General features: G+C 41.1%; 1 protein-coding gene across 1 annotated transcript; it reads left to right on the top strand.

The window, feature by feature from the left end:
* The first annotated feature begins 12,120 nt into the window (after nucleotides 1-12,120).
* Nucleotides 12,121-13,881, top strand: LOC108196529 (fe(2+) transport protein 1). Its single transcript, XM_017363854.2, has 3 exons — nucleotides 12,121-12,813; nucleotides 13,177-13,326; nucleotides 13,411-13,881. Exons 1-3 carry the CDS (start codon nucleotides 12,205-12,207, stop codon nucleotides 13,714-13,716), a joined length of 1,065 nt encoding a protein of 354 aa, XP_017219343.1. The 5' UTR covers nucleotides 12,121-12,204; the 3' UTR covers nucleotides 13,717-13,881.
* The last annotated feature ends 3,369 nt before the right edge of the window (nucleotides 13,882-17,250 follow it).

Raw genomic sequence — 17,250 nt, 5'->3', positions numbered from 1 at the left:
ACAATTTGATCCCTCTTTTGTTTTTACCTTGGTTTTTAAGTGCAACGCCGAGGAATGTGTATATGTATTTCCTAAATATCCACCCACACAGACGAGAGAAGAGTGAAAACATAATCTTGTGTGAGCTACATTTGAGCATTTCGAGAATACACACAATTTTTTATGGATTATCAAATTCACTAGCGGCCAATCTCTGTGTTTTGGTTATAAATTTATGGCTTGTGTGCAGGGCCAGCTGTGAATTCAATCAGTTTTCCCGGGACTTGGGTATAGATTCTTTTGGGGATTCTGTTAAAATTTATTTAGAGAGCGAGAATTTGTTTAGAGAGCGAGTGACAACTATCATGCGGAACAATTTTCGACTCTTGCCCTTTAATAACTGGGTTTTGATTTATCTGATTATGAAATCATGCGATAATATGGAGTAAATTATCATAAAATATATAATAATTTATATATTTATTTGACTGTATACGAATTTTTTTTTAAAATTATATATAAATTTTATAAAATTTTCTTTCCGTCTGGGTACAAAAAATGGGTGATCCGGGTATCTTGGCCCATATGTGAATAGATAGTGGGTGATGGAGTGATAGCATGAATATACATTAAGAATGGTCTAAATAATTCCTTGTACTTAGGTTGAAGAGAAAGAACAGAAAGATATATCTTGAATCATGAAAATGTGGATATGGTTAGGTCTCATGGGGCCAAAGAGTTGAACACTTTTCTTATTGTACATGTCAGTCTAGTTGGGGCACACATCTATTTGCTTTGAGTTGATGTTGCTTGCTTTGTTCTCTTACAATTTAATTACAACACATTTCAATTCCCTTTTGTATTATTGGTCCCATTACCATTCCATAACTTGTCAAAATGATAGATATGCAAGAAAAGAAGCATAGGAAGTGAAAATGAGCATGGGCTATAGCCTAGAGGGGGGATTTTAATGAGGTTGGCATGAGTTTACATTATGGAGGATTTGGTTAAATATGGGCAATGATGGTGGAGTATAACTAAAGGCAAGTGAAGTTTAGTCTTTTGTGGCTATTTAGTCTGATGTTAGAATCATAACCCAATAAAGGGTTAAACTCAAGTCTTGGAAGGTACAAGACCTAAAAGAAAAAACGTTTCAAATTTTTGTTCATGAGGGAATTTGATGTGTTGATAGATAGATAATGCATTATGCATGCATCATTTTCTCCCACTAACAACAATAATGTTCCATGTGATAAGCATATACACATGATTTACTCATCCTATCAATGGTGGGGATTTGGAGATTTTCTATAAACATTCCAAATCCAACTCCCTTTTCAAGCAAAGAATCATTGTGTTTTGCTCTTTGAAGTTTAATGTCCAAATAGAATTCTTAGAAACTACTTTTTCCGCATCACTCATTTTTATAAGATTTTTTTTATTACCAAACACGTATTTTAAAAATTCCTATAAAATAGAGTAATAAATATTATTTCAATTTTTAGTTTTAACAAAAAATCAAATATTAAATTTTTATTTAAAAGAAAAGGAATTTTGAAATGAAAAAATAGAAAATAAAATAATAAAATTTTTGATGATTTGTCATTTTAAGCAAATTTAGTTAGCTCAGTCAGAGATGCTCTTAATCAGGAGCTCCATTCCCATGGAGAAGCTGGCTAGTGGGCATCCATGACATACTAGCTATTTAGATTAGATGATGATTTGTATGTGTGACAACTGACAACTAATACTAATAATGGAAGGTACTTAGATTAGATGATGATTTGTATGTGTGACAACTAATTCGAGAATCCAACCATGCGTAAACAATATGAATATTGCTCCCTCTTTTAATATATGATGTTTTTAATATATGATGTTTGATTTTTTGGTATACACTTTTAAATATTTTGATCGGGTATTTAAAAGTTTTATTTTTAAATTTTTTTTTTTGTGAATAAAAATATGTAATCAAAATTTCAATTCAAAAAAAATAATTAAAAATAATAATTTATACTATACGATCAACCCACCTAAAGATAGGTGCCCAAATCAGAAAGTGATATATAAAAAAAACAGAGGGAGTATAATATCATGATGGGTTTTATCTTCTTGTTCTTGTGCAGTCATATTGTACATTAGATTCTCTGCACAAAATTGTTTCCCATCACCCATCCAAAACCAATTGCGCTTATGTTTCCTAGGTTGTGTGAGTAGACAACCACATTGCCCACCCAGATCACAGGAATAATTTGTATTCAAACACATTTTCTTTCCAAAACTCAAGCCCGTATCAAATTTAAGCAGTCGCTCTCCATGGGCCGCAACATAAAAATACAAGACCCAAAACCAGAAAGTGTAAACAACAAGGCCCAGTACTAGACACCTCATTTTTTAATCTTTAAACCTTTTATTAGATTTTGAAACAGGAAATCAGAACAAACTGTTAACCTGCGAAGATTTTTTTGATAAATTAGAGTGTAATTGATAAATTAATTAAATATTTGTTGAGAATTAATCAGGATATTTATTACTTTGGAGATTTTTAAAAATTAATTTGTATACATTACTACTTTATAATCTTTAAGATTGTTGGAAAGTCTACATCCACACTATGTAATAATGAAATGACAATTAGATTTTCAATGATTGTTAATTTCGGAATTTAAATAAAATAGCAGAGAATCTAATTGGAATGTCAACCACAATACGTAATGGATAATCAAATTTAATCAGGTCACCAACTAAGTACGGAATATTTGGTCATTTTTTATTAGTATTTTAAACAACGGTACTAATTTGGACGCCGATACGATATATTTTGTGCTTCCAGAGTTACAGTTGACATTATTTGCACTGCATGAACAATGCCCGATGAGTACTCGACTGTAACCAAGTAATTCGTTTTTTTTTTTATTGGCAAATAGATATTCATTTCGAATTACGAAGAAATTAATTGATATTGTTCTATTATTTCCGGAGAGCGGTATATTTTTCTATTTCGAACTTTTTTTTACGGGATGTATTGGATTGGGATCCTAAAGAATTTAATTTTTTTTGCATTCCTGAAATTCGAGAGTATTCAAGTGTGATTGTTTAAAATCCATTAAAATTTAGAGGTATTCAATTGATATTTTAAATTATACTGCAAAATCTAGTGGTATTCAATTGAGATTTTAAATTATGCTTTAAAATCCGATGGTATTCAATTGGGATTGTATAAAATCCTATAAAATCTGACGGTATTCAAATGCTGATGGATTTTTTGGATTTAATAAAATGATGAATTTTATGGTATTTCTCAGTATATTTTTAATTTTTTGAAATCCCATCAAAATTCACGACATTTTGAAACATTGTGCTTAAACATTTTATCAAGATTCCGCACAAAATCAAAATCCAATAAAATTCATTAAAATTCATATATAAAAATAATACACTAAAATTTAAATCGAATACACCCCCAGGTGACACGCATCGTTCCATTTGTCAATCAACGCACGGCGCATGCCTCACGCCACTACTCCTACAGTCCTACTAGTCATTGCACGGTTAATTTTTCAGTATTTTGATATTTTGGTAAGATGTTATAATTTTGAAGGAAAAAAAATACTAAACACATATTTAGAAAGAAAACGCCATGCCATACTGTGTCTAAGTCTGAAAATGTAACATGATTCATAATGTGATAACTTACATAAATTAATATTTAGAATTTTTAAGATATTATATAATTTTAATGTCAAAAACTGAAAATAAACGAATATTATATGATCTAACATTTTGGATTACAAAATGATATTTGAAATAATCTTGTCCAGCAGTCCTGCATAGGATTGTATATAAGGATGGGCATCGGGCCCCTTCGGGTCGGGGATTGTTATATCCGGCCCCGATCCCCGAATCCAAACTCAATCCCCATCCCCGGCCCGATCTCCATCGGGGATTATTTTTCGATCCCCATCCCCGGCCCGATCGGGATTCGGGGATACCCGTGGTGATTCGGGGATTTTTAATTTAAGCTAAAATTTCTATTTAAATACTTAAATTCATAATTACGATTAGTTTCTAATATGTCTAATTAATACCTAATCATTTTAATAAACAGATCTTCAATAATTTAATTATGACCTTTTTAGTTTTAAGACTTATATTAATAGAAATAAATATTAAAATTTATTTTAATAAATTTAATTATATTAAAGAGGTATATAAACATGTTAATATATGATTATAAACATGTGAAAATTCATGACTGAAGTTGACCTAAAGAGGTATATAAACATGTTAATAATATAATATATATGTATATATTTATATTATATATATAATATATAATATATAATATATAATATAATAATCGGGTCGGGGATCGGGTGGACAATCGGGTCGGGGTTCGGGGTTCGGGGATCGGGCCGGGGGAATGTGAAAAACCGTACCCTACCCGATCACCGATTTTTTTTCAAAGTCATCCCCGATCCCCGGCCCGTACCCGATAAAATCCCCGAATTCCCGCACCATTCGGTGCGGGGATCGGATCGGGATCGGGCGGATCGGGATTAATGTCCATCCCTAATTGTATATCTGAAAAACGATATATTTAGCGAACACCCGTTTCATGAAACAAGAAACCAACATGCTAATTTAATTCTACGAGCTGTTCCTCAAAGATTTCTATGATGTCGCCGTCTTATAAAGAAACAAGCTACTTCACCATCAGTAAGTTACATATCAATTTCACCATTATATTACCAAAAACCTTAAGTACCAGTACAACTATTTTACATTAATGGATATGTTAATAAATGTTGATAGAGGAATTTGGTAATCAACAAAGATGAGGTTCATGGCCGGAATCAAGATCCGTGACGGTGGTTTTGGTCGCCGGAGAGTGGTGGTTGTTTGTTTGAGGGTGGCTGAGATCAAGGGAATATATTTCTGCTCTCGTTCTCACAACTCTCGATATATCCCCTTGATGTGCCTACGTACCCCTTTATATAGGGGATCAAGCCGTACGTAGTTCTATAGAACCAAGACTCCTAGTTTGATCAGGACTAGGCCTCTTGGGGATAAGACCAACCGTGGGTCGGAGACTTATCACTTAGAGTTCTACTCCAGTTAGAAGTAAGCCTTGAGACAACTACCTTAGAATCCTAGTCCAAGTACATCACGGATACGGCATCACCTCCACTACGAGAGGTGACACTAACCGCTACTCTTCGTAACATGGAGGAGACATCGGATAGAGTCGTAACCACTTCCATGAGGCGTATGGACGCGTCCTTACCCCCTAGTGAAGGTTCTCACTAAGAGATAAGACAATTGAGGAGCCAAGTTACACGATCGTCCCAGTCCCCCAATGAGGACTAACTCACCAGAATACAGGACCCGGACATATGATCGGCCTTCGTGTTACCCCTGAGGGCCTTCTACAACCATGATCACCCCAGGCCCCCGCACGAGGACAACCCGGCAGATAGCAGGACTGGGGATTATAGATCACGCCCGGACGTAACCCGGGAACTACCAGATGAGCCTGATAACTACCAGATGAGCTCTGGCACTAGTCTTCATATCCCTCGGAAGGGTAAATCTTCGTATCCCTCGGAAGGGTCGTCATCGAGACTCACTCAACCTCACACACATTCATCACCTGTGGGCGCGACCACGGAGGGCGCGCCCTTGACCCTTGTTCCTCATTCTCTTCACACTTCAGACACGTGACATCGTGCTCTTGAGACAAAGGGCCGCGCCTCCCGGATTACCCGCGGAGGGCGCGCCCTCTCCCAATTCACGTGGCCAAATATGGTCAAGCCTCTCATAGAGGTTACACCTCCAAGGGGTACGCCCTCTCAAAGAGGTTACACCTCCAAGGGGTACGCCCTCTCATTCAATGCGTCCACATGTGGGCGCGACCCCTGAGGGCGCGCCCTTCATCTTCGATGTCTTGTCCCATGAGTCGTCTCAACAGGTCAGACATGTCTTCTAATATCCGAAGGCCGCGCCCACGGGATCACCCCGCCAAGGGCGCGCCCTTGGTCTTCTTCCCATGGCTATCCAAGATACTCCACTGACATGCTCCCCCTGCCAGGAGGCCGCGCCCTCGGAATTACCTCCGAGAAAGGCGCGCCCTCTATAAGATTACCAGGGACAAATCTGGCCATAACAAGTACTCCCCAAATTTTCTTGATATTGGAGATATCAGGGAAATTTTTACCCCATACCACACACCCTCTTCCGAAAGCGCGTCCGCGCATAGAGGCGCGACATAAGCCACTATTATTCCTCGACATTCCAAGATGCAGGTTGTACACAGACCTTGCAAGTATATAATGTCGGTATCTTTGATTATTTTAGCAAAGTGGCTAGACATGAGGCTGGCGCATCTTTATGATGTGTTCATAAGTAATGAGCAATCTTTATAAAAGAAAACAGGGGACGCGACCTATCTGTCGTTGACAGTGGCGCAGCTTCGCTTATTCCCTCCAAAGAACACATTCAACCATAACATTCGCGCCAATGAACTTCAACAAAAGAAGGGCGCGCCTTCGCGGTGCGAAGGTTGGTGGCTGTTTTTCAGCCTTAGTGTGTCCACGGTACCTAGGAACAGTACATATAAGGCGCGACTTACAAAACGGCGCCGCCTTGTTATAATATGACCCCCTTTTTTATCTTTTTCTAAAGAATTGCCTAAGCAGAGGGCGCAGCCTACGGCGCAGCCTTACTTGTAACATGGGCTCTTTTGATCTTTTCCAAGGATTAAGTAGAGGGCGCGGCCTTTGGCGCAGCCTTACTTTTTCACGCGTGAATCACTTGCTTAAGAAATTCAAAAGGACCACTCCCCAGTCCATACATCATCCCATATGGGGCATCACGAATCTTATCGTGGTTTATATAACTCCGGTGCATCGCACGGGTCCCAGAGCTCATAGCTTAATGGGGAATCAATAGTATAAAGCGTTACCCAGAGCATATCATGGATATGTAAGATCCAGAGCGCGCAAATATAGTGCCCAGAGCGTATCATGGATGGTTAAAATTCATAGCACCCAGAGCTGGTCATTGATAATTAGGCAACTTTTGAAAGGCCTTAAGTGTATCATGGTCAAAGACCTTGTAGGTATCATGCTACGTTCATATAGAACGGAGGACGCGCTCTCATCAAGATGGACAGCTCCTTTAGCATGTCGGACTTGACCTGCACTCAATCATGTATACCACTTAATAATGACGGTCAGTGTTACCTCATGACGTGCCCTGTTAGGGGGAAGGCGTGTCCTCCCGAATTATCAACCCTGGAAACATGACTTTGGAACTCGGGGTGCGTCCAACTAGGAGGAGGCGCGTCTTTAAAACATCTCCTTTCTCAACCTTATTATCCTGGGGGGGCGCCCTCATGCGCTTTCTCGAGTGATAAGTACTTCCGAGAGGGCGCGCCCTAGGGAGGGACGTGACCTCTTCAAGACTAGTGAGCTCCTTCCTGAGTATGTTTGTCTTCACACAATATCATATGAAGCAATTAATGCATCAGACATACCAGAGGACGCGCCCTGTCAGAGGGAGGCGCGCAATTCGTTCTCTGATAGAATACTGGTTGGATATGGCATACCCCTTTAGGAGGGCGCGCCTTGTTGGAGGAAATTGCGACTACTCCTCACGGAGAAAAGGTGAACTTCTCTTAAAGGTAACACCATATTACCTGTGAATTTATACATGTAGTAGTCTTAGGGAACCAAATACCGAAGGAGTCTAGTATTACCTGAGGGCGTGCCCGGTCAGGGGAAGGCGCGCACTCCTACGACTTTTTGAGCTAGGTTCCATCTCAATAACTCGCCCTTCGTAACTTTCCCGTTCATATCACCACATGTGGTCAGGCCTTCAACATGCGCCTCTCGCGAACCTCAAATTACTTGCTCTGGGGAGGGCGCGCCCTTTTAGAAAACCGTTGAGGCTTCCAAGGAGGCGATCTCCTTCTCGTAATGACTCAAACCACAACAGACTTGTTAGCAATAACATGCGAAAGCATTATGAGAATCTTACCCGGAGGTGCGCCTTCTTCGAAGGTGTTAGGGAATTCGTTCCTCGCGGTGGTAATTGAACACCACATCACTTGGAGGCGTACCCTATCAAGGGGAGGTGTACCCTGCCCGGGGGAGGTGTTTAGGGCTTTTTCTTCCTTTAATTCATATTTAAGTGCCCTAAGTTGACCGGGCCAGCAGCTAATCCAAACGGACCTAAAAAACGAAACTTTCCACAATCGGGGTAGTGCGGGCGCGCTACCAGGGCGCACCCAGGGCGCGGGCGCGCCGCTCCAGGGCGCGGGCGCTCTCAGGGCGCACCCAGGGCGCGGGCGCGCCGCTCCAGGGCGCGGGCGCTCCCAGGACGCTCCCAGGGCGCACCCAGGGCGCGGGCGCGCCGCTCCAGGGCGCAGGCGCTCCCAGGGCGCACCCAGGGCGCGGGCGCGCCGCTCCAGGGCGCGGGCGCTCTCAGGGCGCACCCAGGGCGCGGGCGCTCTCAGGGCGCGGGCGCGCCGCTCCAGGGCGCGGGCGCTCCCAGGACGCTCCCAGGGCGCACCCAGGGCGCGGGCGCGCCGCTCCAGGGCGCAGGCGCTCCCAGGGCGCACCCAGGGCGCGGGCGCTCTCAGGGCGCACCCAGGGCGCGGGCGCGCCGCTCCCGGGCGCGGGCGCGCCACATGGGCAGACCCCGGGCGCTACCAGGGCGCTCTACGGCGCTCGTGATTTTCTTTCTTTTCGCTTCATTTCTCGACTTCCAAGCCACCGTATAAGCTTGGAAAAGTCCATACTCCCTCCACCTAGGTTCTTCGGTCCGGGGGAGGCGTACCCTCTTCGTAGGTGTCAAGGGATACATTCCTCACGGTGGTCGACGGACACCACATCACCTGGAGGCGTACCCTGTCGGGGGGAGGTGTACTAAGTCTCCGAAAATCGCATCCTTCACCGACTCCCCGGTCCAGAATACCTTGTTCGCATATTAGGTTACCTCCTAGAATTTCGTTGATGATCGTCCTCCTTCAAACTCCCGATGAAGGTCTCCTCTTCTCTTGTGCTCTAGCCATCGCCCTGCCGGAAAACGATCCTCCTCTACGTGCGAATCTCCGTCGTGTGACATCTCTTCCTCCTAAGATGATGATCTTGAATAGCCCCTCCTTCTAGCGCCAATTTGTTGATAGAGGAATTTGGTAATCAACAAAGATGAGGTTCATGGCCGGAATCAAGATCCGTGACGGTGGTTTTGGTCGCCGGAGAGTGGTGGTTGTTTGTTTGAGGGTGGCTGAGATCAAGGGAATATATTTCTGCTCTCGTTCTCACAACTCTCGATATATCCCCTTGATGTGCCTACGTACCCCTTTATATAGGGGATCAAGCCGTACGTAGTTCTATAGAACCAAGACTCCTAGTTTGATCAGGACTAGGCCTCTTGGGGATAAGACCAACCGTGGGTCGGAGACTTATCACTTAGAGTTCTACTCCAGTTAGAAGTAAGCCTTGAGACAACTACCTTAGAATCCTAGTCCAAGTACATCACGGATACGGCATCACCTCCACTACGAGAGGTGACACTAACCGCTACTCTTCGTAACATGGAGGAGACATCGGATAGAGTCGTAACCACTTCCATGAGGCGTATGGACGCGTCCTTACCCCCTAGTGAAGGTTCTCACTAAGAGATAAGACAATTGAGGAGCCAAGTTACACGATCGTCCCAGTCCCCCAATGAGGACTAACTCACCAGAATACAGGACCCGGACATATGATCGGCCTTCGTGTTACCCCTGAGGGCCTTCTACAACCATGATCACCCCAGGCCCCCGCACGAGGACAACCCGGCAGATAGCAGGACTGGGGATTATAGATCACGCCCGGACGTAACCCGGGAACTACCAGATGAGCCTGATAACTACCAGATGAGCTCTGGCACTAGTCTTCATATCCCTCGGAAGGGTAAATCTTCGTATCCCTCGGAAGGGTCGTCATCGAGACTCACTCAACCTCACACACATTCATCACCTGTGGGCGCGACCACGGAGGGCGCGCCCTTGACCCTTGTTCCTCATTCTCTTCACACTTCAGACACGTGACATCGTGCTCTTGAGACAAAGGGCCGCGCCTCCCGGATTACCCGCGGAGGGCGCGCCCTCTCCCAATTCACGTGGCCAAATATGGTCAAGCCTCTCATAGAGGTTACACCTCCAAGGGGTACGCCCTCTCAAAGAGGTTACACCTCCAAGGGGTACGCCCTCTCATTCAATGCGTCCACATGTGGGCGCGACCCCTGAGGGCGCGCCCTTCATCTTCGATGTCTTGTCCCATGAGTCGTCTCAACAGGTCAGACATGTCTTCTAATATCCGAAGGCCGCGCCCACGGGATCACCCCGCCAAGGGCGCGCCCTTGGTCTTCTTCCCATGGCTATCCAAGATACTCCACTGACATGCTCCCCCTGCCAGGAGGCCGCGCCCTCGGAATTACCTCCGAGAAAGGCGCGCCCTCTATAAGATTACCAGGGACAAATCTGGCCATAACAATAAATACGACTGTAATGTGACGCCAATCAAGTTAGGTATAATTTCCGTATGTACTTCAAATAATTATGAAATGTCGATTGTCATCTTGTAGCTCGCCTAATTATTTTACTTAGGCCCGGCCTAATTTTATTTATTGCTTTCCTATAAATGTTTTTACATCTCTCTCCGCACTGCAGGATCTAAAATGGATACTCTTCTGTTTTGAAATATAAGTCGCTTGACTTTTTTACACGTAATTTTAAGCCCTTTGACCACATGTTAAAAAAGATTATTTTTGAAATTTGCTTTTCTTGAATAAAAATATATGATTGATATTATTATTCAGAAAAAAAAAAATCAAAAATAATAATTTTAAGCATACGGTCAAAAGACTTAAAAATATGTGCAAAAAAATCAAACCGCCTCTATTTTAAAACGGAGGGAGTATATCACAAGGCTCGGGAGGTTCACGGACTCAAATTCGACTCCCAACTTCTAAATTTTCATAATAGTCCTAACGGTTTTTTCATGAGCACACAATAAGTACAAAATTTGATAATTTTTCTATGTTTTGATTGGCTTACACTCCTTTAATAATGATGGCCCCTGCATTCACACCAACCACACCAATGAAAACCCACCAAATTTATGAGTTTCCGTGCTTAGCATATGCTCATGGGCACACACTAGACAAACGCTAGTTCTAAATATGAAACTCTCAATATCTTAGTTTTCAGGAGATTGGTCATTTATCACACCACAAATTTCATAATTTTCGTTAATAATTTATTACTCCATCTGTCTCAATTTTTAAATCCCTTTTGCTTTTTCTAGAGTCAAACTCACTAATTTTTGACTAATTATTAAAAAACATTAATTTGTTGTTTACAAAATATAAAGTTACATATTAAAATCGATTTGATTTATCTTTTAATGATATTTTTTTTAAAAAAATTTCAATTATATAATATCTATAAATTTCAGTCAAAGTATAGTCAATTAACTGGTCAAAAGTCAAAATGGACTTATATATTGAGACGGAGGGAGTATAAAATATTTTCTGTACTCCTCTTCTAAAATTTTTATTTTCATCGGTCATTTGTGCGACAACAGTATCGGTGTTGTGAATATTCCCGATATATTTAACATCCTGATAAATTCTTGTAGAATATTTATCGATTACATTATTATTTGACTAATTATAATTTTTGATTTGTTGAAAAATCTCTGATGAATTATAAACAAATCTTAAATCGATAAATCAATTGATTAGTTCGGATCTTCGATTTCTACAGCTATGACACGGTGACTAATTAACATAAAAATTATAATTTGTTGAAATTTCGAACACTGCGTGGGGACAACCCAATGGCACAGGCCAAGCACACATTGACACGCTTCAAAGCTAGTCACAATTATCTACATATGTTTACACCAATTGGACTGGTTAAAAACTGTAATGTTTTATAATACTCGAATGTCAAACATGTACATGAGATTTCTGTACTTAATTCTGTACCATAAGGATGCACAATTTTTATTCACAAAATTCAATTTTAATATTCAGCCATGATGCAACATTGTTCTATATAAACCAAGTACACACTTATCTCAAAGTACAACTACTACTCATCAACTTATCTGATCACACTCTTTGAAACTTATCTGATCACACTCTTTGAGTGGCTTTTCGACTGCTCTAATGGCTACAAAGCTCATTAAGCTCCTCTGCATCTTCTTCATCCTCATTTCTCTCTTCTCCACTCTGGTGGTCTCCGAATCATTGGAATGCGAGGATGAGTCTAAAGACAAGTGCAACAACAAGCAGAAGGCCTTGCCCCTGAAAGTCATTGCCATTTTTTCGATTTTGATCACTAGCATGATTGGAGTGTCATTGCCTCTTCTTACACGTTCGATTCCTGCTCTGAGTCCAGACAGAAGCCTGTTTGTCATAGTTAAGGCCTTTGCAGCAGGGATTATTCTAGGAACAGGGTTCATGCATGTTTTGCCTGATTCATTCGACATGTTGAGATCGAGCTGCCTGTCTGAGGATCCGTGGCATAAGTTTCCATTCAGTGGATTTCTTGCAATGCTGTCTGCTATAGTAACTCTTATGGTGGACTCACTAGCAACTAGCTTTTATGTTGGGAAGAATAGTGCGGGGATCAAACCTGAAACTCAAATTGAGGCCGGTGATCAGGAAATGGCAGCAACCAGTGGCCACTTTCATGCACACCATCACGGCCACCTTCCTCAGCCTAAAGAGGGAGTTGAAAATTCACAGCTTCTGCGGTATCGGGTGGTTGCTATGGTAATTTTGTGACACTAGATGCTAATTGAACTACATTTATTAGAATCCTCCTCCTTCCGTCCCAACCATTTCTTTATACTTTTCCTTTTCAGATGTTCCATCCAATTCTTTATATTTCAAAATTTACCAAATATAGTAAAATTTTATAGTATAAATATCAACTACTTCCACTACTTTTCTCCACTATACTTATTTTATACATTAAATATCAACAAGTCTCAACACTATCCTCACTTTTCTTATTTTTTCACTCATACTTTTCTTATTTTCTTAATTTCCGTGCCTGAAGGGAGTACAAAATATGCAGCTAATGTTTTGTAATTTGTATGTCTAACATGGTTTTGGGAATGTAAATTATGACAGGTACTGGAGTTAGGAATAGTGGTACATTCTGTGGTAATAGGGCTTTCATTAGGAGCCTCAAATAACACATGCACAATAAAGCCACTTGTGGCTGCACTCTGCTTCCATCAAATGTTTGAAGGAATGGGCCTTGGTGGTTGCATCCTTCAGGTAAACTAATTTTGCAAAACATGTGTTCGTGAGCATTTAAATTTCTCCGGACTAATATCTCATCCTGATCAATATCTGGAACAGGCCGAATACAAGCTTGTGAAGAAGATGGTGATGGTATTCTTCTTCTCAATAACAACTCCTTTAGGAATAGCCATAGGACTAGCAATGTCTACCTCATACAAAGAAAATAGCCCGAGTGCACTGATCACCGTGGGACTACTGAACGCGTCATCAGCCGGGCTTTTGATATACATGGCACTGGTAGATTTGCTTGCAGCAGACTTCATGGGGCCAAAGTTGCAAAGGAGCATCAAGCTCCAGCTTAAAGCCTATGTTGCAGTTTTTCTGGGAGCTGGTGGCATGTCTCTTATGGCCAAATGGGCTTAATTGTCTACATGAAGTTCATCAACTTATGTTTCAACATTAAGAATAGTTGATGTAATGTTTGCTTTCTGCGTTCCATCTGTGTTTATTTCTGCACTCGAATATTACTGTGTTTCTTGTTATGCCAGAATGTACCAAATAACAGCTAATATATTGTACATCACAGAAGATCTGTACAATCCCCAGAATCATGCAACTGATTAGATCAATACTTGTGCATATCTTATGTATTTATTTATGTAACATTCTTAGGATATTAGATCCACAATCAGTGGAGTGCTTCAAGGAACACACCCTTGGCTACTTGTATATATTCATACACAGAGATATCAGAAATAATATCAAGACCTTAAACCTTTATATGGTATCAGAGCCATATACGCTTAGACGCATCTTTTCGATCCTTATTTTCATCATCACAATTTTTGAACCAATTTGTCATTCCAACAATGTCCGGTTCCATTGAAATCACTAAAGAAACAACTGTTGTTCAGGTCAATGCACCCACTCACATGCCCACAAAATTAACCACCACCAATTTCAATGTTTGGCGTACACAAGTCAGATCAGCACTCATAGGTCTGGGAGTCATTGGATATATTGAGAAATCAATAAAAGTTCCTGTCCAATTTCTTGAAAACAAAGTCCCAAATCCTCTGTACACTATATGGAATCGTCAAGACCAGATTATCGTTAATGCTATGCTAGGAAGCTGCCATGAAACGATTCAACCTCTCATATCCACTGCTGCTACTGCTGATGAGATGTGGGAAAGATTGGTTACACTTTATGCCAATAACTCTCGGTCCAGAATTATCTCTCTCAAAAGTCATCTTATACATAACACGTGTGGATCACGTCCGATTGAAGAATATCTTCAAGACATGAAGGCTACTGCTGATGAATTATCTCTTGTTGGACAGTCAATATCTGACGATGATCTTGTGCTCCACACACTGGCAGGTCTAGGAGAAGGCTACAAGGAACTTGCTGCTGCAATTAAGGTACGAGAGTCACCTATGTCATTTGCAGAACTCCACGAAAAGGTTATAGATCATGAGAGAGGACTGAAGAAAAATACAACAGAACCCACTGTTGTTACAGTCAACAATGTGCAGCGACATGAATATGGTCGACAATCATACAACCATAATGCAAGAGGTCGATCATTATATAAACCTAACAATCAAGGTCAGCGGAATAATTCTCAAGGTACCCGTTCTTATAATAACTCATTCTCACGCACAAACTGGACATCCCGACCACAATCTGGCCCAAAATCAACAACCTATTGTTCATTTTGTGACTTGTATACACACGGTACTAAAGAGTGCAGAAAATTATCTCGCTTCCTCAAGGATAATGATATCGCAGTTGTCAATCCAGTTGCAAATACCACCAATTTTGCACCACAAGCATCACAACAATGGCTTTTTGACACAGGAGCGTCACACCATGTGACTCCTAATCCAGCCAATCTCCATCAATACTCTGAATATGGTGGACCAGATGAAGTTCATGTTGGTAACGGTTCAGGTTTGCCGATTACTCATACTGGCACATCTAAACTAAATACTGGCACTCATTCATTTGCTCTTAAAAATGTCCTTTGTGTTCCATCCATCAATAAAAATTTGATCTCTGTTTCTAAATTTTGTGCTACTAATAAGGTTTCTGTTGAATTCTTTCCCTTACAGTTCTTGGTAAAGGATCTCAGCACGGGGGCGATTCTTATGCGAGGGGAGAACCAAAATGATGTTTATTATGCCACGTCAACCATTTCACCAAATCTGAGTGTCACCCTTAAGACTCAAATTGAGGAATGGCATCATCGCTTAGGACATCCTTCATTTTCAATTCTTCGCTCCTTTTTGCTAGCAAATAAAATCATGTCTAATGTTCCTGTCGACTATAAATTACATTGCAATGCATGTGCCTGTAATAAAAGTCATAAGCTTCCATTTGGAGCTTCATCTCTTACAAGTACCCAACCTTTGCAATTAATCTATACAGATGTTTGGGGACCAACTATATCTTCAATAGATGGCTTCAAATTTTACGTAATTTTTGTTGACCATTATACTAAATACATCTGGTTATATCCTATCAAACAGAAATCTGATGTCAAATCTATATTTCAAAATTTTAAGTTGGTCGTGGAAAAATTCTTTCAATTACCGATCATTTCTGTATATTCTGATAATGGTGGTGAATTTCAGGCACTTATTCAAATCTTTAGCTCGTTTGGCATCTCTCATTTTACCACACCACCACATACACCAGAACATAATGGTCAAGCTGAACGACGACATCGTCATGTTGTTGAGACGGGTCTAACTCTTCTTCATCATGCATCCATGCCTTTGACCTTCTGGTCTCATGCATTTCAAGCTGCAGTTTATTTGATCAATAGGATGCCCTCAAAAATATTAAACTTTTCCACACCATATGAGCTGTTGTTCAATAGCACGCCATCTTATCACAGGTTGAAAATATTTGGTTGTTTGTGCTATCCTTGGTTGAAACCATATAATCAGTCAAAGATTCAACCTAAATCAACACCTTGCATTTTTCTGGGTTATTCTCCGTCAAAATCTGCCTATAAATGTTTTGATGCAACTACTAACCGATTGTTTCACTCTAGGCATGTCAAATTTGTTGAACATATTGTCCCTTTGGCAGGTACATCAAATGGTTCTCCTCCAGCTACAGAGTTAGTCCTAACTGATTTCTCTTCCAGGAACAATAAAAACAAGGAAATTGCAGATAATATTCCACCACCTAGTCTGCCACTTCACCCACCACCAGATCTGACCATACATGTCCAACAGCCTATACAGACTGTTTCACAACCCTTTTCCACCCAACATGAGCAACAAACCTCAGGCACAGTCATCCATGATGAATCAACAACGACAAGCTCAACCCCACAATCACCATCACAACCTTCCTCTTCAGAACAGTCACCCACAACTACACCAAATACTCATTCACCTACAAATACATCAGCTACTAATGAGTCTGAAAACCGTGTCACTCGTGTTCGAAAGCCTAATTCTAAGTACTTCAATCCTAGTTTCATTAACAACACTGTCGTCAAACAGGTTCAAACTACTCCCCCATCCAAACATCCTCTACTAGCCTCTTTGGAACCTACATGTGTTAGTCAAGCTATGCAGGACAGTAACTGGAGAGATGCCATGAATGCAGAGTTTAATGCACTTTTGCAGAATGGAACATGGGATCTCGTTCCCAATGATGGCAGTAAAAATTTGGTTGGCTGTAAATGGGTGTTCCGGATTAAACGCAAACCAGATGGCACCATTGAGAGGTATAAGGCTCGCCTCGTTGCTAAGGGTTTTCATCAACGCCCGGGGATTGATTTTACAGAAACATTCAGTCCAGTTGTGAAACCAACAACAATTAGAATTGTGCTTTCTCTTGCTCTCTCAAAAGGTTGGTCTTTTCAACAACTTGATATTAATAATGCATTTTTACAAGGGACTCTCAATGATGAAGTGTATATGGTCCAACCTT

The sequence above is a fragment of the Daucus carota genome, chromosome 1 (genome assembly GCF_001625215.2).
Source record: "Daucus carota subsp. sativus chromosome 1, DH1 v3.0, whole genome shotgun sequence".
Lineage (NCBI taxonomy): Eukaryota > Viridiplantae > Streptophyta > Magnoliopsida > Apiales > Apiaceae > Daucus > Daucus carota.
This window is presented reverse-complemented; position numbering and strand designations above follow the sequence as displayed.